Below are 23,245 nucleotides of genomic sequence, written 5' to 3'. Positions count from 1 at the left end.
CTATAACCAAATAAAGAAAGAAACGTGCTTCGAAATGTGGATGAGAGAGATAGAGAGAGGCACGCGTTGCCGGAGAGAAGAGCGGCAATGGCATGGAGCCGTGGGTCCGATCAACGCCCGCGTTTGAGGAGTGCTCATTCTTCCTCGTAAATTGTTGTTTTCAACTAGAATAATTATTTATGTGTTTCTGGAGTGATCGCATTCTACAGTATCAACGCTGGTTCCGAGAGGTGTGAAGACTGTCTTCGTAGGTTCTTGAAGCAAACGAAACACTGACTTCTGCAGTAATGTTTTGTCCCTCTTCCTACGCTATGATCACGCGCTTTATACTCACTTTTGTTTTTTTTTTTACGTAAGTCTTTTTCGATTAAAAGATAGTATTAACAAATTAATTAACGATATCAAATTTTATAGTCTATACGCATGGATATCCGTGTGTGTGTTCACACATGCGTGTCTTTGTGTGCTTCGAATTTGATTAGGTATTGAAATTATATAAACACAGAAATGCATGCGAAATATACCAATCTATAAGCACATATATATATTGTACATATCGTAATTACATTTACTAGCATATACTATATATTTATGTAATTTCATAATGAAACTTATTCTAAAGTTATAAATATGTGGAAAAACATATTTTTAGCATTCAAAATGTGTATCGGCTAACCATGAGCTCTAAACCAGATATAGTTAAGATCTTATAGAAGAAACTTGAACATTAATCTTCTTATTCTGTAAGATAATCTTTTAACAAATATTAACAAAATTAATTAACAATTTCAATTGTTAATCAAATTTTGAAATCAAGATTTTTTTCTTTTAAGTTAAATGACTACTTCATTATTTATTACTGTGTACATACTACTATAATACTAGTGTTTATTAGGAGTATATTATTAGATGTGTTTATTAGGAGTACTTTATTAAAGAAAATGGAAATTTCATTTTGAGACATGTTGAGAAAATCAAGGATCACGGCCCTCTGGAATTCTGAACCTCGGGTTTCCCATTTCATAATCACGAGAGCTTGATTATTTCTAGTTGGAAAGTGTAATCTAAGATGATTAAACAAGTGTTTTCTTCCAGTTACGTGTCACTAACACTAAGGGTAATTATACTAACCAATGGGTGACATCTCGAGCTTATAAAACGTCCCTTATATTCTTTTTACTGACATAAAAGTTTCGACTTCGAGTTTTATAAAACAGTAAAAGCACTCTCTTTTCACAATTTATTTCCTCTTTTATTTATCAAATCAACTAGGAGTATATAAGTTATACAAGAATTACATGAAAATGGACGTAGATGATTTTTTTTGTTCTATATTCCATATATAACCACAATACCTTTTTGGTCACCTAGTAGTCCTATAAATTCTACAAAAATACAAATTGTTGCTATTTTTGCTCTGCACGAAGGTCACGTTTGAGAGTATCTTTATATCCCTTGTTTAGATTCCCCAAGTGGCATGTTTCTTGTTGCTAGAGATCTTTGTTTAGATTCCCTGAGGCTGAGATATGGACCCATCAAAAAAACTATTTAAGTTTCTACTTATCTTATCAAAAGTACTATTTATGTCCATGGGCCTGACTACATGAAACATTTAAAAAGCCTGTAGAAGTCAAATTCTCAAAGTTGGCCCAAAATGGAATTATACTAGAAGAAGTAAAAATACGCATATACATTCTATAAAGTCAACGATTAAACAAAACTCAAATTCTTTTACCAGTAATTGAAAACCCATATTACCGAAGAAACAACTCGTCGGCCATCACTAAGAACGTGGCTCCAAGTTATATTTATGAATCGGCCAAATTTGAAAACTTCTTCCAAACACGAACAACTTTTTAAAATCATATTATTTTATAAAGTCTAATTTACCAATTCCTATAAATACAATTCCATAGTTTCCTTCGTTTCTCACGACTCAGACAATCTCTCTCGCCTAAAACACAACAACTTTCATTTTTCCGACGAAATGGCGAGGTTCGGTCTGGTTATAGTCGTGGCTCTTAGTCTCACCATCTCTATGTTCCCGGACACAACCACAGCTCAGCTCAAAACCAATTTCTACGGAAAGGTATGTCCGAATGTTGAACAGATCGTGAGAACAGTCGTCCAACAAAAAGTCAAGCAGACCTTCGTCACCATCCCAGCTACCCTCCGTCTCTTCTTCCACGATTGCTTCGTCAATGTAATACTCAAACTTTCGTTGATCTTTTGTATTTTGTATTTGAAACCTTTCATATGATGATTTCTTAACTATTTTTGTTGGTTTGTGTATATAGGGGTGTGATGCGTCGGTCATGATTCAGTCAACGCCTAAGAACAAAGCTGAGAAGGATCATCCAGACAATATTTCATTGGCTGGAGATGGATTTGACGTTGTGATCAAAGCCAAGAAAGCTCTTGACGCAATCCCAAGTTGCAGAAACAAGATCTCTTGTGCTGATATTCTTACTTTAGCCACCCGAGATGTTGTTGTTGCGGTACGTTATAGATTCATTTTCTTTCTATTATATACAATATTTTTGGGAAATTATAGGTAGAAAAACACAGAACTTTATAGTTATGTAAAACGGTTTGCTTATCTATTATACAACAAAGATTTAATGTTTTTGGGTGTATTTAGGCCGGAGGACCGTCGTACCCGGTGGAACTCGGAAGGTTTGATGGTTTGGTGTCGACTGCAGCTAGCGTTACTGGAAACTTGCCAGGGCCAAATGACAAAGTTACAGAACTTAACAAGCTTTTTGCCAAAAACAAACTTACCCAAGAGGACATGATCGCTCTTTCAGGTAATAATAACAACTCACTCAATAATATTTTGAAGTGGATACTCAAGTATATGGTTTAATTTGTTTTTAAATAAATTTCTGCTCAGTTTGGTTTAAAACCAAATCTATGAACAAAACCGAATCTAATCTAAGTTTTTTTTTTTACCCTTTATTAACAATGCAGCGGCTCACACACTTGGATTCGCCCATTGTGGCAAAGTGTTCAACAGAATCTACAACTTTAACCGTACTCACTCCGTTGACCCAACTCTAAACAAAGCCTACGCTAAAGAACTTCAAGCGGCTTGTCCCAAGAAGGTTGACCCAAGAATCGCCATCAACATGGACCCAACCACTCCAAGAAAATTCGATAACCTTTACTTCAAGAATTTGCAACAAGGCAAAGGACTCTTCACTTCCGACCAAGTTCTCTTCACCGATGGCCGCTCAAGGCCCACCGTTAATGCTTGGGCCAAGAACTCTGTTGCCTTCAACAAGGCGTTTGTCACCGCTATGACCAAACTCGGCCGCGTTGGAGTTAAGACTAGACGCAACGGTAACATCCGTCGCGACTGTGGCGTATTTAACTAAGAGAGGGAATCATAAACAAAACAAAACTGATTATCCCTTTTTCTTTTTTGTTGGATCGAGATTTGTTTCTTTGATGAACTCTGAATTTTTTTCTTGGTGTCTCTGTTTTTGCTTCGTGTATTTCTGAAAAAATATTAACAATTTTTATACTTTTTTTTATTTTGGCTGTAATATTATCTCATTAAAATTCCAACCTAAAGCATACAACAAATATTAATAATTAATTAAAAATGTCTGAGGCGATCGAAAAGACGATTGTCAAAACGGTTATTTTATGGTTTTGGATCCTCAACCCCGTCCCTTGGGGGACGGTTTCTTTCAGTTGCGCCGGCGTTGTGGAGCAGTTTCTCCACGATCTGATGGTGGTTATCTCCATGAAATCCTCCTTTCTTCGTGATGCTCATGAAACGGTTAATGTCTATGCCTATCCCTATAAATACCGATGGCGAGATCTCCAAATGATTTACAAACTCCTTCCGCTATCAACAACTACAAATTTCCCTCTTCGCTACTACAGTGTACTTTTACTAATGGCGGACAATTTGAGAAGGGCGGTTCAAGACATCAATTTGGGAGCGGATGATGCTCATGTTGCAATTCCGGCGGATGTCGTTGCCGTTGCTGCGGTGGAGAGTCGCTTCATCCTCATGGGACGACCAGTCATTCCTCGTCGCCAGAATCTTCGTTCCATCATTGCTTCCATGCCCCGTATCTGGGGCCAAGCGGGCCTAATCCATGGTCGAATTGTGGGAGGTAATACCTTCCAATTTATCTTCCCGACGGAAGAAGAGCTAGAGTTGGTCCTCCGCCGTGGCCCTTGGGCATTTAATGATCGAATGCTGGTTCTCCAGAGATGGTTTCCCAATGATAATCCACCTCTCATGGATTTTATCCCCTTTTGGAATCAAATCCGCGGCATCCCTTTCCAGTACCTCAATCTTGGTGTCATCTCCTACATTGGTCGCTCCATTGGTAACCTTCTGGATGTAGACTACGATGCTGAAGCCGCCGCTCGAGTGGAGTTTGTGCGAGTACAGATCCATTGGGACATTCATCTTCCCCTCCGCTTTCAGCGACACTTTCAATTTCAAAATGGGGTTAATACTCTCCTTCGATTCCGTTTTGAAAGACTTCGTGGCTTTTGCGAGGTATGTGGTATGCTAACTCATGATACCGGAGCCTGTGTTCTTCATAATGGAGGTGATGAACCACCTGAGGACCCTGATGAGGACGAAGACCTACCACCCTTTCGCCAACATAATGGCGGTGTGATTATTCGCGAGATCCACGATGAGGATCAACTCGATGCTGCAGGCAGAGAGGAACCACCACACCATGATCAGATTCAGGAGGATCCAATCGAAGCTGAAGTCCTTGCTCAAGATGCTCCCAATCACCCAAATAGACAACTCGCAACTGATCCTGCCTCCAACATCCATCACCAAGTGGAAAATCCTACCTTAGCAGACATGAAGGCTCGTGGCAAACGCAAGAGGGAGACCAATCTAGAGCAACCTGACATACCAGAATGTTCACACACGGTTGCAGGAGACATTGATGAACACGACTCGGGCGACTTACTGTCACCCAAACGACTTGAAAGAGGCGCGGTGGGCCCTGAACCACCACTTCCCCCATGAGGACAACTGCTTGGAACTATAGAGGACTAGGCAATGACCTCACAGTTCGACGTCTAAAGGAGATTAAGAGATCTTACTCTCCAGACATCATGTGCCTAATGGAAACAAAACAAGGAGATGACGCTGTTCGCTCTGTTTGTGCTGAATTAGGTTATGACCGACTAGTAACAGTTCCCCCTGTAGGATTAAGTGGTGGTATTGCTCTCTTTTGGCATAGTAGTATTTCTGTTTCAATTCTTTATCAATCCCCAAATCTTGTAGACACTTATGTTCAGATTAATGGATTTGGTTTCTACTTATCTTGTGTATATGGTAATCCAAATCCATCTCTTAGACACTTGGTTTGGGAAAGATTGGAAAGAACTGCAGTAAACAGAACTGGACCATGGATGGCCATAGGAGATTTCAATGAAATCAGAGGTAATCATGAAAAAAGAGGTGGCCCTTCTCGTCCTGAAAGCTCTTTTGCGGACTTCAGAAATATGATTCAAATCTGTGACTTCCATGATTTGAAACATCAAGGTGATCCCTTCTCTTGGGCAGGAAAACGACACTCTCATGATGTTGCATGTTGTTTAGATAGATCGCTGGCAAACAATGAATGGCTTGCTCAGTTCCCCGCTTCACATGTAGAATTTTTGGAACTAATAGAGAGTGATCACAGACCAGTAGTCACTACTATCTCCAATGATTTCTCTCCCCGGCGAGGACAGTTTTACTATGACAACAGACTGTCTAATAGAGAGGGCTTTAGTGAGATTGTAGAACAAGGGTGGAACCGCAGTCGACAAGGAAACATTCTAACTTTAAGCAACAGACTCAGAGAATGCCGGAAAGCAATATCATCCTGGAAGCGTAACAATAGATCAAATTCAAGGGAGGAGATTACAGTCTTGAAATCTCTGATTGATAAAGCGCACTCTGAACATGCCCCTACGCAACAGATACAAAACCTACGACAGAAGCTGAGTACTGCTTATGCAAATGAAGAGGAATTCTGGCGTATTAAGAGCAGAAAGCAATGGATGACCTCAGGTGACCGCAATACCAAGTTCTTTTTTGCTATCGCAAAGAGTCACACAGCCAGAAATAAAATTTATTCAATCCTTGATGACATGGGTATCGAACACTATGGAGATTCTCATATCGGCTCAGTTGCACAGCAGTATTTCACTAACCTATTTAAGAGTGAACTCACTCCACAGAACAACCACTACCATGTCTTCCATGATTTCCAAAGCAGAGTGACACCGAAGATTAATGCAGATCTCACTAAAACTGTTTCTGAAGAAGAAATCAGAACGGCAATCTTCTCTATAGGACCCACGCGTGCTCCTGGTCCAGATGGCTTTACGGGTGGTTTTTATCAACACTTTTGGGAGACAACAAAGGAAGCAATCATTTGCGAAGTACAAGATTTCTTCACTAGAGGTTCCTTTGACACATCGCTGAACCACACAAACATCTGCCTGATCCCGAAAACAGAAACAGCAAGACATATGAGTGAATTCAGGCCAATAGCTCTCTGCAATGTCAGCTATAAGATAATATCAAAAATCTTGGTCTCAAGGCTAAAGCAGCACTTAAACGCACTCATTTCTGAAGAACAGGCGGCATTCATACCAGGCAGGATCATTACAAACATTGTGCTAATCGCACATGAATTGATCCATGCCGTCAAAGTTAAAAGGCGATGCTCCAACTCCTTCTTAGCACTCAAGGACATCACAAAGGCATACGACATATTGGAGTGGGATTTCTTACAAGAAACAATGTTCAGGTTTGGGTTTGATACTAAATGGATACAATGGATAATGACGTGTGTTAGGACTCCAACCTTTTCAGTCAACATCAATGGCAACCCACAGGGATTCATTGAACCAAAACGAGGAATACGCCAAGGAGACCCGCTCTCACCATACTTATTCATCCTTTGTGCTGAAGTATTAAGCCACATGATGAAGAGAGCTGAGCGAAAAGGAGATTTCAAAGGGATAAAGATCAGCAATAACAGTCCTCCGATATCCCATCTTCTCTTCGCAGATGATTCATTATTCTTCTTCCAAGCTAATATGAGCTCTTGTGCAGTGATTAAAGATATCCTTACACAATATGAGAGAGCCTCAGGACAGCAAGTCAATGTTCGGAAATCATCTATAACCTTTGGTAAGAGAGTCAGTGAATCAACAAAAACTCAAATTAGGAGATACTTTCAGATTCACAACGAAGGTGGATGCGGCAAATATCTGGGGCTTCCAGAACAGTTTGGACGTAAGAAGATAGAATTATTCCAGTACATTGTAGAAAAAGTTCGGGGAAAGACAAGAGGCTGGAATAATAAATTTCTCTCCCAAGGTGGTAAGGAGATTCTACTGAAAGCAATAGCACTTGCAATGCCAGTTTATACCATGAACTGTTTTAAGCTCCCCAAAGAAATTTGTGAAGATATCGAAAGAATTCTTGCACATTATTGGTGGAACACTCAACAACAAGGGAACGCAACTCACTGGGTAGCCTGGGACCGTATGAAATTTTTGAAAAAGGAAGGAGGTCTTGGATTCAGAGACATTGAGAAGTTCAACGAAGCTCTCTTGGCGAAACAAGCTTGGAGAATATTGCAAAACCCCAACTGCCTTCTGTCGCGAGTTCTGAGAGGAAGATATTTCACAGGCTCGAACATTCTTAATGCTAATAGAGGTGTCCAGCCATCGTTTGGTTGGCAATCGATACTACTAGGTCGTGATCTACTCTGGAAGGGTCTACGATACACTGTTGGTGATGGACATCACATACAAACTTGGTTGGATCCTTGGCTTCCAATCCACCCTCCACGTCCTCCACGGAAAGCTCCTAATTACCAGTCAAATGATATACCCACAGTTGACAACCTCTTACTCCCAGATAAGAGTGATTGGAATACCCACCTTGTACGCGAAAGAATCCATATGGATGATGCTGCTATAATCCTTTCCATCAAAGTCAGCATATGGCAACACAATGATTATTTGGGCTGGCACTATACGAAGGATGGGTTATATACCGTGAAATCAGGATATTGGCTTGCAACTCATCATCCGGAGTTGATGTTAGATAATAGACCACCACTAGGAGACCCCCTACTCAAGAAAGAGATATGGACAACAAAAACACCACCGAAGTTTAAACACTTCCTCTGGCGCCTTCTCTCAAACGCCTTGGCTACAGGCGCAGAACTTGATCGGCGTCATATTTCTGCAAATGACATCTGTAAACGATGCACAATAGAAAGAGAAACTACGGAACACCTTTTCTTCTCATGCCCCCACGCCCAAGAAATTTGGCGTGCGTCAAATATTCCCATCCGATGTCTGCTGGACCCAGTAGTCACAGTTGAGGATAAGATGAAGGAGATCTTTAAATTCCATAAACATCACAGGATATATGATAGATTATCACATTTACCATTTTGGATTCTATGGAAGCTGTGGACAAGCAGAAACAAACTCACCTTCCGAAATCTATCTAAAAGTTGGCAACGTGAACTTCGAGAGGCAAAAGAGGAAACAGATGAATGGTTAAGTTTTGTAGGAATTCAGAATTCTTCTCATACCACTACAGTCAATAGAAACGCACACAAACTGCAAAACAGAAGTTGGCGACAACCCCCCCATGGATTGGTTTAAGTGTAATTATGATGGAAGTTTTCTCGATGGAAACAGAAGAGCAACTGGGGCTTGGTTAATCCGGGATGATCAAGGCACATTTAAGGAAGCAGGACAGATTACTGGCAAACCCGTTTCGAATGCCCTTGAAGCAGAATTACAAAGCCTCTGTTTTGCTATGAAACATACATGGCTAAGTGATTACAGGAAGGTGATCTTTGAAGGTGATAGCCAATTGCTTGTCAAAAACCTCAATGAAACAAGTCCTCGCTTCGACATATATAATTGGATTGAAGAGATAAGAGGGTGGTCCACACGATTTGAAGCTGTTGAATTCAAATGGATCGCTCGAGAGGCAAATGCTCCCGCTGATAAACTTGCTAAAGCACAACAATCTATGATTTCAGAATATAATCTTCATCACACTATTCCTGTCTGTATTCGATCACTTTTAAACTCTGTAACTTTACCTCTTTAATTAATGAAGTTTAAGTGTTAAAAAAAAAAAAAAACATACAACAAATAAACACAAACCAAGACAAATATATATACACATAATCTAAAGTGGAAGAATCACATCTATCTAGTCATAGGGTTAGTAGTAGTCTGTCTGAATCTGTAGGCAAATCTGGTTTGACAAACCGGATCTTCTCGAGCTTTGCAGGCCAATCTTCCCCGAGTAGTGACGGGTTTAACTCCATGGCTACTTGAAAATCTAATAGAGAAAATGCTGAAGAGAATACTTCACCTTGGCTATTTATCAAGGAAACCGGAGATCTAGAATATTTACACTTATCTCTTATGTATTATTTACATTTGTATTTATCTTAGAATAGGAAACTCAGCCTTATCATATATTTACCATTATGTATAAATACTAATCCTATGTTAATGAATAAACCAAGCCTTTCTAAATTATATCATGGTATCAGAGCATAAATTTTTGTGACCTAATTTCTTTTCTACCGGCCGCTGTTGCTTGGCTTCAGCAACCGCTGTCTTCGTTCTAAAATCATTAACCTAGCCACCGCTGCTGCAATAGCCGGTGTTGCTTCCGCTATCTTATACTATCGATTTTCTATTAAACCACTGTCGTACTTCTACTTTGCCGCCGCTTCACAAGCCGCCGCACATCTATCTTCTACCGTTTCTACAAGCCGCCGCACATCTATCTTCTACCGTTTCTACAAGCCGTTGTTGCTTCATCAAAATAAAGCGCAACTACTTGATCTACTGCCGCCTAACAAGTCGTCGCTGCAACGTTGGTTTGTACCGAATTGTTTGTGATACACACGTTAGTGCATGGCTCTCTATCTTTAAAAAAAAATAAAAAAATAAAAATCAAAGATTAGATACGCTTCTTTGTGGCTGTCAAGATTTGACTTGAAGACTTGGTTCTCAAGTAATTCATCATCAACTTCGACATATGTTCTACAATTCTACTAGTGTTTTGGTGAACCAAACACATGTAATTTTATTCTACTACCATGCCGCTGCACTTCTACAAAACTACCACTGCTATACTTTTCTACACCGGCCGCTCCTGTTCATTCACAAGTTGCTGCCAATACTACAAAAATGTCCAGTCTCATACGCTTACAACATATGAGCTGAGCTTGAGCTTGCGGGAGAGTATCAAGGAAACCGGAGATCTACCAAGATCAAGGAAGATCTAGAAGATATAGACTAAGAATATTTACACTTATCTCTTATGTATTATTTACATTTGTATTTATCTTAGGAAACTCAGTCTTATCATATATTTACCATTATGTGTAAATATAAGTCTTTCTAAATTATATCACTATTAATCTTGAAGCTGCTAACTCATCTCTTCAAGAAAACATCAAGCCCTGCGTTTAACAAGTTAGAAAACCCGACCGAAACCTCTAATCCTTCCTCCATCAATCCCAAGCCATCCTCTATGCTCTTCTTTAAAGAAACAGAGTCAGGAAGCTCGCCAGAGGTGTAACAACAAGTCCCTATACAATGTTGTTTATTAAACACATCCCTAAAATTAACACCAAGATGAGGTTCAATAGGTTGACTTCTACAACATCGAATCAACTGGTCAACTTCTTCACCATCTTCCATTGACCACTGTTGCCTACCACTAGAAGAAACAACCTCAGTGATCTGACTCTTCCCTTTGCTAACATTATTACCATCTTTAAACCTCCGCTGAGTCCTTCCTTTACGAGGCGATTTAGGTACCACTGTTGCTTCGTCAATGTAATGCTCAGACTAATTTATTGATCTTTTGTATTTGAAACTTTTCGTACGATAGATTCTTAATTATTTTGGTTGGTTTGTATATATATATATATAGGGATGTGATGCGTCAGTCATGATTCAGTCAACGCCTAAGAACAAAGCTGAGAAGGATCATCCAGACAATGTGTCATTGGCCGGTGATGGATTTGACGTTGTGATCAAAGCCAAGATAGCTCTTGACACAATCCCAAGTTGCAGAAACAAAATCTCGTGTGCTGATATTCTTGCTTTAGCCACCCGAGATGTTGTTGTTGCGGTACGTTATAGATTTTATTTTCTTTCAGTTATATAAAATATTTGTGGGAGATTATAGGTAAAAGAACACATAATAACTTTATAGTTATGTAAAATAATTTGTTTATCTCTATTTTTATACAGCAAAGATTATACGTATTTTAAATGTTTTCCGATTTGTTTAGGCCGGAGGACCGTCGTACCCAGTGGAACTCGGAAGATTTGATGGTTTGGTGTCGACTGCAGCTAGCGTTACAGGAAACTTGCCAGGGCCAAATGACAAAGTTACAGAACTTAACAAGCTTTTTGCGAAAAACAAACTTTCCCAAGAGGACATGATCGCTCTTTCAGGTAATAATAACAACCCACTCAGTAATATTTTGAAGTGGATACTCAATGGTTTGGTTTTTGTACGGTTTAATTTGTCTAAAAATAAAAAATTTTAAACAATGCAGCGGCTCACACACTTGGATTCGCCCATTGTGGCAAAGTGTTCAACAGAATCTACAACTTTAACCGTACTCACTCCGTTGACCCAACTATAAACAAGGCCTACGTTAAAGAACTTCAAGCGTCTTGTCCCAAGAACGTTGACCCAAGAATCGCCATCAACATGGACCCAGTCACTCCAAGAAAGTTTGACAACGTTTACTTCACGAATCTGAAACAAGGCAAAGGACTCTTCACTTCCGACCAAGTTCTCTTCACCGATGGCCGCTCAAGGCCCACCGTTAATGCTTGGGCCAAGAACTCTGTTGCCTTCAACAAGGCGTTTGTCACCGCTATGACCAAACTCGGCCGCGTTGGAGTTAAGACTAGACGCAACGGTAACATCCGTCGCGACTGTGGCGTATTTAACTAAGAGAGGGAATCATAAACAAAACAAAACAAAACTGATTATCCCTTTTTTCTTTTTTGTTGGATCTTTGATGAACTATGAATTATTTTTGTTGGTATTTTCTGTTTGTTTTTGCTTCGTGTATTTTCTAAAAAAACATTAACAATTTTATACGGCTGTTTTAATTTATTTTGGCTGTAAAATATTATCTTATTCAAAAAAAAATCCAACCTAAGCATACAAACAAATAAACACAAAAACCAAGACATATATATACACATAATCAGAAACACAAAATCTGTAATGGAAGAATCACATCTATCTAGTTATAGAGTTAGTAGCCTGTCTGAATCTGCAGGCAAATCTGGTTTGACAAACCGGATCTTCTCGAGCTTGGCAGGCCAATCTTCCCCGAGTAGTGACGGGTTTAACTCCATGGCTACTTGAAAATCAACTAGAGAAAATGCTGATAAACCCATAGTCGAAGAGTATACATCACCTTGGCTACTACTAGACCTTGAAGCTGCTAACTCAAGACACGGCTTGATCAATCTCTTCAAGAAAACATCAAGCCCTGCGTTCAACAAGTTAGAAAACCCAACCGAAACCTCTAACCCTTCCTCCATCAATCCCAACCCATCCTCTAAGCTCTTCTTTAAAGAAACAGAGTCAGGAAGCTCGCCAGAGGAGTAACAACAAGTCCCTATACGATGTTGTTTCTTAACCACATCCCTAAACTTAACACCAAGAGGAGCTTCAATAGGTTGACTTCTCCAACAACGAATCAACTGGTCAACTTCTTCACCATCTTCCATTGACCAACACTGTTGCCTACCACTAGAAGAAACAACCTCAGTGACCTGACTCTTCCCTTTACTACCATCTTTAAACCTCCGCTGAGTCCTTCCTTTACGAGGCGATTTAGGAAGGTCTTTACACAAAGATTGAAAACCATTCAATTGCTTCTTCTTCTTCTTCTCTATACCATTCTTTATCAACGGAGGTGTCTTTGACAAACAAACATTCCTAAGAATCCCTTTAAGCAAAGCGTTGTGTAGACTTACATTCTCCTTCTTCACCGTCGCAACGATAAGCTTATCGAAATCAGGTTTACTGATCTTTAAAGTCAAGAACTTTGACAAGAGATTAAGGTAAGTCTCAGTCTTGGACCGACCAATCTTCTTCTCGATCTGAGATTTTAACTCTGAAATGTCTGTTCTAACGACATGATGCTGACTCGTTGGCATTTGGGTCCCTCGAATTTCCCTAAAAAAAAAAAAAACTCAATTTAAAAAAAAAAATTACTGAATCTGGGATCCGTATATAAGTCAAATCACGAGATAATGAGGTCAACCCAAAAAAAAGTTGTCGAATTGAGATCTGAATTACGAAACCCAGATTGTAAATCGTCGAAATAAGTAACTTTTTCAACTTCATTGATATGATTCATGTGTAATCTCTCTCGAACAAAACACACAATATGAACAGTAACCTACCAACACAAAATAAAGAAAATAAAAATCCCAGTTTTCGATTCCCGAGAGAAACAGCAACAACAGAAAATTATAAACTCCACAGTTTACTTCTCAGTCATGAATAGTGAAACTTGAAATCTTTTCTACAGATTACCAGATTCGGAAAATTCACAGAGAGCCCAAAAAACTAACCTTGAGAAGAAGAAGACGAGAGACGACGAAACAGTTGAATTGAGCTTTGAACTGGAAGAACAGTAATGAAACTCTCGATTTCAATCGCGACTTGGAGGAGTGGAAAAAAAAAAACACAAAGAGAGGATTTTTGGGAAAAAATTTAGACCGAATAGATCGCATATTCTAATTTCCTTTTGGTTTTTTTTTTTAGAAGCTTCTGTTTTGAGAGAGTCAACGTTTAGTCAACGTAGCACGTGCAAAAACAAATATACTCCAGCTGGAGAGTTTGCTAACGGACCAATCATATTACTTTATTTCCCAAAAGTAAAAGTTTGAAAGTCAACCCATTCAGACACTACGGTCTACGGGTCGGGTTAAATTGCCCTTCACTTTTTAATACAATAGTACCAAGTACACACTACTAATTAAGTTACTGAATACTACTAATCCTTAATTAAGGTCTATATAATATCAGCAACGCCATTAAATTGGTGCCCAAGCTGAAGCAAACACAACACTATGTCCCTTCCACGTCAGCACAAAACGTTCCACGTCATCATCTTCGTCAACATCTCTCTTCATTCCCCAACCGGTGGCGTGTTCCTCCAGCATTGTTTTAGCCTCCGTAGCCACCTCCTCGCCGAACCCAACGCCGGCAAACTTAGCTTCCCTCATCCGCTCGAACCACCGGCTCTTCGGTTCCAATCTCTCCACTCTCTCAGCACCTTCCTTGGCTATCACGTTATCTATCTTCCAACTTACATCCGCCTCGTACCACTGTCTTTGCTCGCTGCCACGTGTTAAAAACATGTCGGCCGTGTCGTATGGAATCCACATGTAGTTGTAGAGAGACCGTAACCTGAAACATTTGAGCACAAATTTACTTGTATGTATCACTTTTATATGTCAATCTCATTCAAACTACTCGTCAATTTTTCACTAACATTTTTCATAATAAGGTTAGGTTAACCGTTCTTTAAAGTTTTAAATACAACCAAAATAAATATAAACCTGGAGATAAGATTAGTTGACGTGAAATCCGCGTCTTCGTCGATTAGGGTTACGATCGTTGGGTTTAGGTCTCGAAGCTCTTTCAAGAAAACTGATCGGGTAGGACTCGAAGTTAAGTTTTCGTCGGGAATGTAATGAAGCATCATGTGGCAGTTAACAACGAGAGCTTCGTTAAAGACGAAAGGGTCGTTTCGTAGTTGTTCGATAAGGGAGGAGAGACCGTCGGAGTAAGAAGAAGAAATGATTCTAAACTCCATTGCTATGTTACGTGTGGTCGCGAAGTTTACTAGCTTCGAACCAAGCTCTTCGTAGGAGATTCCGAGCAATGGAGGCGGATGAGATTCGTCGTCGGAAACGATGACGGTGAGTTTGAGAAGTGGAAGGGGTTGTTTGTGTAGTTTGTTTGCCATGGAGTCTATAAGAGTAGGCATTTGCATGCAGTGAGTCAAACTTAAGTCAACGATGTGAACGGAGGAGTAACCTTCGACGGCGTCGAGGATTGCGGCGTTAGCGGCTATGAACCCGAAACGATGCCACGGAGTTAAGTCTACGAATTGCGCTAGCTCTATGACGGAGAAGCGGTGAAGCGTTTTCCGGGAGACGGAAGCAGCGGTACCAGCGACTGAAAGGAAAGCGAACGACGGTATTTTTGAGGCGGCGCGTGACATCAACGCGCGGAGGAAGGAGGAAGCGAGTCTCTGAGTAGAGTCTCCGTCTGGTGAAGCGAGGTTGTTGAGGACCCAAATGATCTGTTGAGCCAACGTGGCGTCGTTTGATTCGATGGCGTTTGCGCAGTGGAGAAGAAGCTGCTCCATGCAGTTGGCATCGCCGCATATAGATTTGGAAGAAGAGAAACCGGGCCAAAGGGGTCGGGTCGTGTTTAGAATCCGAGTCGTGTTCATAATTGTATGATATAGCTAGCTAGAGATATGGTACAGAGAGAACGTAACGGAGAAAGAAGATGAAGGCAATTACAAAGGATGAGAATAATAGTAAATGCAAAATCAGAGTTTTTAAGAGAATAAAAGAGCAAAAGAAAACAAAGAAAGAGGATGACAGAGTGTTGAAGGCAAGAAGGCAAGAAGGAAAGAAAGAGACGAGACATATTGAGTAGTACCTTATCAATATGAAACGCACCGTTTGATCCTCAAAACGAGACAAAACCATAGGGATGCAGCTTTTTGCTCTCTGGTCATGTGCTTTCGTTTTCGTTTCTCTGGGTCTTAATTCATATAGGCGTTAAATATGTCTGAAATAGCTCTATTTAGGTTATAGTAGGATAGTCTGCTGCATTTATGGTGGTATCTCTATGTATATGGTCAAAATTATCTATCATTCGTTAAAGTTTGTAATTTTCTTACGTGGTCTCTCGCCTTCCAAGTTCTCGTACGTTCCAAAAATAGGTATATGTTAGTTTGAATAATTATTGGAGAAAAAAACAAACAAAAGTTGCTTAGGTGAGAACCTCAGTACTTAAACATTGTTTTGTCACTAATAAGTTAATAAGTTTACTTTAATTTAAACCAGGATTAATATTTACTACGGTTATCAAAAAATATTATGTGCGATTAGTATTAGTTACTACGGCACATACTCCCTCTGTTTCACAAAGAGTGTCATTTTGGGCTGATTTTTTTGTTTCAAATTAAGTGTCATTTTAGATTTTGAATGTAATATTAAGCATAAATTTCCAACTTTAACCTCATATTCATTGAAAAATATCAAGAGTCAATATCAATTTTAAGGGTATAAGAGATATTTAAATATGTTTTCTTAATTTGTGTGTAAAGTGTCAAAATGACACTTATTATGAAACAGAGGGAATATTATTTTTTTGCTTGCGGAAGGAAGACAAAGTTAATGAGAAAATAACAGACCAAAGAAATATTATTATTATTAGGTGGGGACATCAAGTCAAATGTTGGATGGAGGATTCCTTTAGCCTTGAGATAACAGGGACTAGAGGACATTTTAGGGTTTGGTGTGGTTTCATTACCCAATGTTGAATTAGATAGGGATAGAGACCACGACAAATACAACATTGTCGACCATAAGAGTCTAATATGTCAATCTGATCAGCTATAAAAGTTCGTTGGGTAGTATTGATGAGACGAGATATTTATTACTATTCGTCACTCTAATTCTTGTCTTAGTCACGTGCTCTATTAGCTCTGGAGTGGTCACTCCCACTTATGTAATAAGATACTCTATATGCCAAGTGCCAACATTGGACAAGACCGGTGTGAAAAGGCAATTCGTTTTGTGCACTGTGGTTTGGCAAGTGATATTCGTGATCTGCCCTTAGCAAAACTGGATGAAGCAGTGGTCTTGGGCTCATATTGCTAGGAGTCAATTACAAAAAAAAATGCTTTGACCTAACAAAAAGAAAAGATTAAATACACTGAAATTTATTTTTTAAATAAAAACAATACGTAGATTATTGAGTTTCCGTTTTTGTTTTCTTTGGTTAAAATACTGAGACACGCTCAACTAAACAGCCCATTAGGACTCCTTAGGCCCATTATTTAATCTTGTTTGATTCACTGAGATCAGTTTATCTGACTAACGACTAGTTTCCTTTTTTTTTTGTTTGGTTAAATAGAGAGTAACAAAGATCCATCGATCGTCGTTGCAGCCCAAATCTATCGGTTGTCGAAGACCTAATTGGAAAAGACGATCACCGAGAAACTCTGTTTATTGAATCGATCAATGTTCTCGCCGGACACGATCTCAACGATCCTATCATTCCGTAATCGACGCCGGATCTCCGCCTCTCCTCACAAACCGCTTAAGAGTCTTTCTCGTTCTCTACAGATCAAGTCCAAAGTTAAGTCTTACTACCTTATCGCTCATCATCACTCTGTCTCGATGACGTAATATTTAATAATGCTCTCTCGATTGTGATTTTAAGCGACCTACATTGGCTAGTGCCTGCTTCCTCTATTAACAGGGTTTTGACAGAGATATTAATGGGCTAAAAAAATATTGGACGTAACAAAATGATATGGGCCCAGAAAGCATTGAGTGTTAATGACAACAGCCAGCCAGTTCGAAATCAATGGCCAAAATAGATCTAGTACTAGTATTTTGGTTTTGATGATATGGGGCCATTTCTATATCCTACTTTGTTTTACACTAATAATAAGATTGAGAGTATGGAGTCATTATATAGCAATTATACGCTGTGTGCTTTTTTCAAATTGGTATATAAAACTTGCGTGTATATATGCAAAGCTAAGTTATATGTATATTGGAAGATTGATTCAGTCAAAGTTGTCAATTCCTTTGTAGGCCCAAAGATGCCAAGTCTGGATATATAAGTTCCGGCGATGCGGGAAACAGTCACGTGAACTTCACGTGTTCGAACACTGTCCGGTCATTGTCTCGATCGCTCTCAAATCTACTACATTGGTCCCAAGTCCCCTGATTCTTTACGCCTCTCATCCTTATGATTTTGACCATATTACCCTAGTTACTCGAGAACATTCTCGATCCCGATCCTCATGAATAATTTGTGAACTAACGACGTCGTTTTAATATATACTACAACAATACTCCAATTCAATTAGTATACTGTACTCCCTTTATTTCTCATAAATTGATGTTTCAATACTTTCCTAACCTAATATAAAAAATGTTTGTATTTACCGATATATGAACAAGTAATTGGTAGATCACAACAAAACTCAAGAGACATTTTTTTTTTTTTTTTTTAAACGTATACAGTAGAACCCAGACTCTGAAGTCAATGGAATTATAAACCTTAAAAACGTATATTAATTACTTTAAATCAGATCCGACATGTGTGGAAGGCATCAATAAACAAGGAAGTAGAATTATTTTCTCTTAATTAAAAAAAAAAAAACAACAACATGTAGTGGATGACGTATTAATGAAACAACTACAAAGTGCGTGGATTAGGAGCTAGATGGGAAAGAAAAGAGTTAAGGATACGATACGACCAATAAAATTGTTGAAGGGGCATATGTCTCTTGGACTCTCCCACGACGAAGGATCGTTTATTTGTATAAAACCCCTTTACTAATTTTTGCCTGTTCATTAGTGGCAAAACCAACACACACTTATGAGTTGTGACATGGCTTTTGTCTTATAAATCGTCGTACGTCATCTTATAAAAATCTTTCAACGATTCAATTCATACAAAAAATTATTAGAAACACACACACAGATAAAGCTAAACCAAATCATTTCTCTCGTAGCTTCTTTAGGTCTTATATATATAGTAAACACTTATTTTTTTCCATTCTGATAACTTGTGAGATTGATTCAAATTATTTTTCCCTTCATAATCTAATAATCTATTTAGTAAATGTTCAACCATTATGATAAACATTTTGATAGAATAGAACACAAGTTACACAACACTGATGCAATGGATAAAGCTAAATATTATTAAGTCAGCAGCAAGTGGGCTCAGAGACGTAAGGTGAAGGACAAAAGACTTAATAGGCCCTACCATTACCAAGGGTCCAATTACAACTACGGCTTCTTTTTACATCCAGCACGAGTCAGAGTCATCCTATCCGTTTAACATTATTGACTTCAATTTCACATTAAAAGTTTTTTAATATCGAAATCTCTTAATCTTGAGACAAGTCGTTGATGATTTCATCTATGGATATGACTGAGGTAGGTGTAAAACTGGATAAAATCTCTCTTACTATTATTATTTAATTCTTTCGTTAGCGTTAAGTATACTAATACTAATGTGTTATTATCTAGATGCAAATCTACGAAGTTGGGGACCTGATATTTTTGTTGGTGGTAAATTACATTATATTAACAAAACAATAAACTGTTAAATTTACAAAATAAATAAATAAAACGCCAAAAATAGACATGTCACACTCTAGATTACAAATCCTTTTTACAAGGGATATTGTCTTTGATTTTTAAAAAATTGATAATTAGGTGGAAGGAACTAAATGAGTATAACGGACGGATCAGATTGAAAGATGGAATATGACGTGGGATCCATCCATCACGTTCCCAAGATCGGTGGAGATAAACATCCTCATATCAGGGAAGGCAGAGATAATTTAATCAGCATATCATAAAATGCCAAATAAAATAACAACTGAAAAACCAAAACATGGAAATAAATGCTTGCTGAAATAAATAAACGGTTCTGTTTCAAAATTTATATCAACGTATTTATATTGACCTTTAAATTTATACTCCCTCCGTTCTAGTTTAACTGTCGTTTAAGGTTTTTGCACACAAATTAAGGAAATTATTAAATTTTATGTTTTGCCTTTCATTAATATATTTTATATTTTTTTCATTGGTTGAAACTTTAAAACAGCAGGAATAAGATTGAAATATTCATCAAACAACTGCATTGAAAATCTAAAACGACAATAACTAATATGAGAGAAAAATTAAATCTTAGAACGACAGTTAAATTAGAACGAAGGGAGTATAGTACAGTATATGAATTTTTTCATATTTAAAAAAAAAAATTGTGGATAAGTGGGAGTCAAGAAATTATATATATGATGGAAAAAAAAACTCGTAAAATTATAAAAGTTTTCGAAAAAAGTATATATATTGAAAAGGAAGAAAGCTGACGTGGACCACTGCCTAATGTTTGCAATTGGATGGTTGGCAGAAGAATAATTCTAGGTCGCAAGTCATAATATCCTTTAATGATATAAATAGTAGTATACAGAACATTATTATAAAATGCCAAATAAATCTCATTAGAGCCGAGCTATAACGTATATAACTTGTTTTATTTTTTTATTTTCATTTTCGGCCAACTTACATTTGTCTTTACATAATGAATTAGGTCTTCGTACATACTATTCCTACCAAAAATTTGTAATACAGAAAAAGAACAAGTATAAAACAAACTTATCGACCGAAAAAGGAATCATCACATGCAAAAGAACCTGAGAATTAATAACCTAACCAAACAACAACACGGTAAAAATCAAGTAAAAGCATCAGTATGAAGAAAACAACAAAGAAACTCAACTTTTTCAAAAAAAAAAAAAAAAACAAAACAAAGAAACTCAAGAGTGCATGCGTGATCGCAATAATAATGTATTATTTGCGACTGTTTTTATATTTTTATCATGTTATGTAACATTGTTTTTCTGTTTGATAAAATAGACTCGTCCGATTAGATTGGAGGGTCGATCCAAAATCGTGGGATTAATTGGTTATTTGAAAAAAAATAGACGTTTCCAAAGGTTGAATATTTAAATGAAGAAACGAAGAGATATGTATGGAGAGAAAAAAGAGAGTGTGTTTTAGGGTAGTCCATGGGTGAAAAATGGCTCTTAGCGTCGTCCAAAAGCCGCCCTCTAACACAAAAAAGGCTCTCCCCCTCTGTGTCATGTGTGCCTCCTCTCCTACCATTTGGTCCAACCACATGCTTTAGATATTCTATATCCACTTTATTGTCATTATTATAATTATTATACACATTAAAGTATATTATTTATGTACGGTCTAACTATATCAATTGTTTTTGGTATTTGCTCTTTTTAGTTTATTTTATAATGTGGTAGGAGGATCGCCCCATTCTAATGGCTCGGAAGAAACCTTTTGGAAATTGTCTGTATTCGTATTCTATATGTTTTTCTTTCTTCCTCTTTTAGTTTCACAAGGTTGAGATATGAGATATCCAACAAAGAAAAACATATAGGTTTTGCATATGTAAGCCAGTATACTGTATACTCAATTGTACAACCAAATTTTTTGCATATCTAAGAAGCACGGACACATTGGTATTGGATTATGAAGACATTCGGGAGATAAGTAAATTACACCATCGAAATTATCAAATTTTGAACTCGCTAAAAAGTTTTACATTGGTTAATAATAAACCTCTAAACCGAGAAAACAAAACGACGTTGTTAATTCCCCGGTCCAATAATTTTATCCACGGGAAAAAAGGTGAAGAAAATGTGTACAATTACATTGTAAACCCTAGAAACTATCAAATCAGTAACAAAAAACACGACGCCGTTTAATTTATTAAACAAAAAGGTTAAGCAGCTTGCTCGTTTCACCTCCTCCGTACAAGACATCACTCTTGTCGCAAAACGACGCCGTAGTCGTGGTCGTAACAGAGTCCTCCGAGTTCATCGACGGTGTTAGTGATCGGCGCCGTGTAGAAGAAGGCGATAATTTAGGGATCAGAGATAGATCAAGCTCCGAACATGGTTGTTGTTGTTGTTGTTCTGATGTTGTTGCTACCCGCTTACGTTTCGTCGGAGGAGAAGAAGAATCCATGGTAGATCTAGATCTAGAGCTCGAGAACCGAGAGTGATGGTAGATGTTACGATCGGATGAATCATTATTATTATTATTCTGCTGGAGATTCAACATCTCAGTACAGATCTCAGATGCTTCTTCAGATGTAGGAGATGGAAACCCAGCGAATCCTCCGCCGTGAGTGAGAAGTTCAGGGATCGGTCTCAAAGAACCGCCGCGAAGCACCGTTTCAACCGCCGCTTGACAAATATTCCAGTTTCCAGTCCATAACATTCCGATTGCTCCGTTTACTGGATTCACTGTTCTTCCACATGCTTCGTATAACAAAGACTGAAACAAAGCTGCACGGCAAAAAAAAAACAAATGAGAAAAAACCGAACGATGAAATTAAAAAAAAAAAAAACCCGGTTTAGAGATCTGGTTTAGTTTTAAAAAATTACCAGGTCGTTGAGAATCCGGTACGGCGGAGATAAAGGACATGAGACCAGCACGACCGAAGAATTTAGCGACGAAGACGGTGGCGTGGCCTTGAGCATCGGCGGTTTCAATCCATTGAATACATGGTCGGAGGATACAGTTCTCGCTGCAACCTTTCCGGAGAACACGGCAACCATTGCAGCTCATTTTTTAAATAAATAAATTTGGTTTTCTATTTGTTGTTAAATTATGTGTTTTCTCCTGAATGTTCCTGAGGGTTTGGAGAAGAAGAAGCTTTGGGAGCAAGAAAGAAATTGAGAGAGAAACTAAAAATGTTTGTGTTTGTGAAGATAGAGAAGACCACTTATATATATATATATATATACACACATTTTATACGTTTAAACTTTATATTATAATCCAAATTGGTATTTTATATATTTGGAGTAATAAAATAATAAAGAGACATAGGAAAAGGGAAGCCTATTGGTGCGTGAGGCTCGCCGCCGTAGAAGAACCTTACACTTACACCAATTATAATTATTAATGACTACAATTTTATTTTCACAATCAAAAAATGATATTTTTATGATTGGGTAATGTTTTGTGAAGTGACCTTGGAGAGGGTGGTAAAAAGATTCCAAGATGATGGGTGCGAGCGGCTCCGTGTTTCCGCGAAAAGTTGTGTCTTCTCTCTACCGTTAATTTTTTTTTTCAATTTCATAATTATAAAATCTCGAAAACAAAAAAGAAAAAGATGCGTCGACATTATCCACAGCTTGCAATTGATAACAACTGTGAATTTTATAAAATTGGAGCTTCCCTATTTGTTCAAAATATATGGGTCATTTTCTCAACGGATTCCTAATCCTTTGTAATCATTCAACTTTATTTACTAGTAGTAGATTAGGGGTAA

The 23,245-nt window shown here is 38.1% G+C and overlaps 4 protein-coding genes across 6 annotated transcripts; 1 reads left to right on the top strand and 3 right to left on the bottom strand.

Moving 5' to 3' along the window:
• LOC104744706 (peroxidase 73-like) lies at positions 1,879–12,049 on the top strand. 2 transcript variants are annotated; one of them, XM_019238954.1, is made up of 4 exons: positions 1,879–2,203; positions 10,988–11,188; positions 11,352–11,517; positions 11,622–12,049. In XM_019238954.1, the coding sequence occupies exons 1-4, from the start codon at positions 1,988–1,990 to the stop codon at positions 12,026–12,028; spliced, it is 990 nt and encodes a 329-aa protein (XP_019094499.1). In that variant the 5' UTR covers positions 1,879–1,987; the 3' UTR covers positions 12,029–12,049. The 2 variants fall into 2 exon arrangements, with proteins under 2 accessions (XP_019094499.1, XP_010464099.1); XM_010465797.2 differs by lacking the exons at positions 10,988–11,188; positions 11,352–11,517; positions 11,622–12,049 and adding exons at positions 2,298–2,498; positions 2,642–2,807; positions 2,971–3,548 and having other exon boundaries at positions 1,923–2,203.
• Positions 12,230–13,852, bottom strand: LOC104744687. Of its 2 annotated transcripts, XM_010465779.2 has the most exons (3): positions 13,672–13,852; positions 13,359–13,496; positions 12,230–13,270 (listed from the first exon to the last, which is right to left on the bottom strand). In XM_010465779.2, the coding sequence occupies exons 2-3, from the start codon at positions 13,439–13,441 to the stop codon at positions 12,331–12,333; spliced, it is 1,023 nt and encodes a 340-aa protein (XP_010464081.1). In that variant the 5' UTR covers positions 13,442–13,496; positions 13,672–13,852; the 3' UTR covers positions 12,230–12,330. The 2 variants fall into 2 exon arrangements, with proteins under 2 accessions (XP_010464081.1, XP_010464088.1); XM_010465786.2 differs by lacking the exon at positions 13,359–13,496 and having other exon boundaries at positions 13,672–13,851.
• Positions 13,989–15,956, bottom strand: LOC104744677 (scarecrow-like protein 32). Its single transcript, XM_010465769.2, has 2 exons — positions 14,665–15,956; positions 13,989–14,512 (listed from the first exon to the last, which is right to left on the bottom strand). Exons 1-2 carry the CDS (start codon positions 15,564–15,566, stop codon positions 14,137–14,139), a joined length of 1,278 nt encoding a protein of 425 aa, XP_010464071.1. The 5' UTR covers positions 15,567–15,956; the 3' UTR covers positions 13,989–14,136.
• On the bottom strand, positions 21,451–22,684 carry LOC104744670 (LOB domain-containing protein 37-like). The gene is made up of 2 exons (XM_010465759.1): positions 22,353–22,684; positions 21,451–22,253 (listed from the first exon to the last, which is right to left on the bottom strand). Exons 1-2 carry the CDS (start codon positions 22,534–22,536, stop codon positions 21,673–21,675), a joined length of 765 nt encoding a protein of 254 aa, XP_010464061.1. The 5' UTR covers positions 22,537–22,684; the 3' UTR covers positions 21,451–21,672.

This window comes from Camelina sativa, chromosome 2 (genome assembly GCF_000633955.1).
Source record: "Camelina sativa cultivar DH55 chromosome 2, Cs, whole genome shotgun sequence".
In the NCBI taxonomy this organism is placed as follows: domain Eukaryota; kingdom Viridiplantae; phylum Streptophyta; class Magnoliopsida; order Brassicales; family Brassicaceae; genus Camelina; species Camelina sativa.
Note: the sequence above shows the minus strand (reverse complement) of the source record. Positions and strands in the feature narration are given on the sequence as shown.

Coding starts and splice junctions, on each gene's coding strand:
- LOC104744706 (XM_019238954.1), top strand. CDS start 1,988: ATGGCGAGGTTCGGTCTGGTTATAGTCGTGGCTCTTAGTCTCACCATC. Junction 2,204..10,987: donor TCCACGATTGCTTCGTCAAT/GTAATACTCAAA, acceptor ATATATATATAG/GGATGTGATGCGTCAGTCAT. Junction 11,189..11,351: donor CCCGAGATGTTGTTGTTGCG/GTACGTTATAGA, acceptor CGATTTGTTTAG/GCCGGAGGACCGTCGTACCC.
- LOC104744687 (XM_010465779.2), bottom strand. CDS start 13,441: ATGAAGTTGAAAAAGTTACTTATTTCGACGATTTACAATCTGGGTTTC. Junction 13,271..13,358: donor ATTCGACAACTTTTTTTTGG/GTTGACCTCATT, acceptor TTTTTTTTTTAG/GGAAATTCGAGGGACCCAAA.
- LOC104744677 (XM_010465769.2), bottom strand. CDS start 15,566: ATGAACACGACTCGGATTCTAAACACGACCCGACCCCTTTGGCCCGGT. Junction 14,513..14,664: donor TCAACTAATCTTATCTCCAG/GTTTATATTTAT, acceptor CAAATGTTTCAG/GTTACGGTCTCTCTACAACT.
- LOC104744670 (XM_010465759.1), bottom strand. CDS start 22,536: ATGAGCTGCAATGGTTGCCGTGTTCTCCGGAAAGGTTGCAGCGAGAAC. Junction 22,254..22,352: donor ACCGGATTCTCAACGACCTG/GTAATTTTTTAA, acceptor TTTGCCGTGCAG/CTTTGTTTCAGTCTTTGTTA.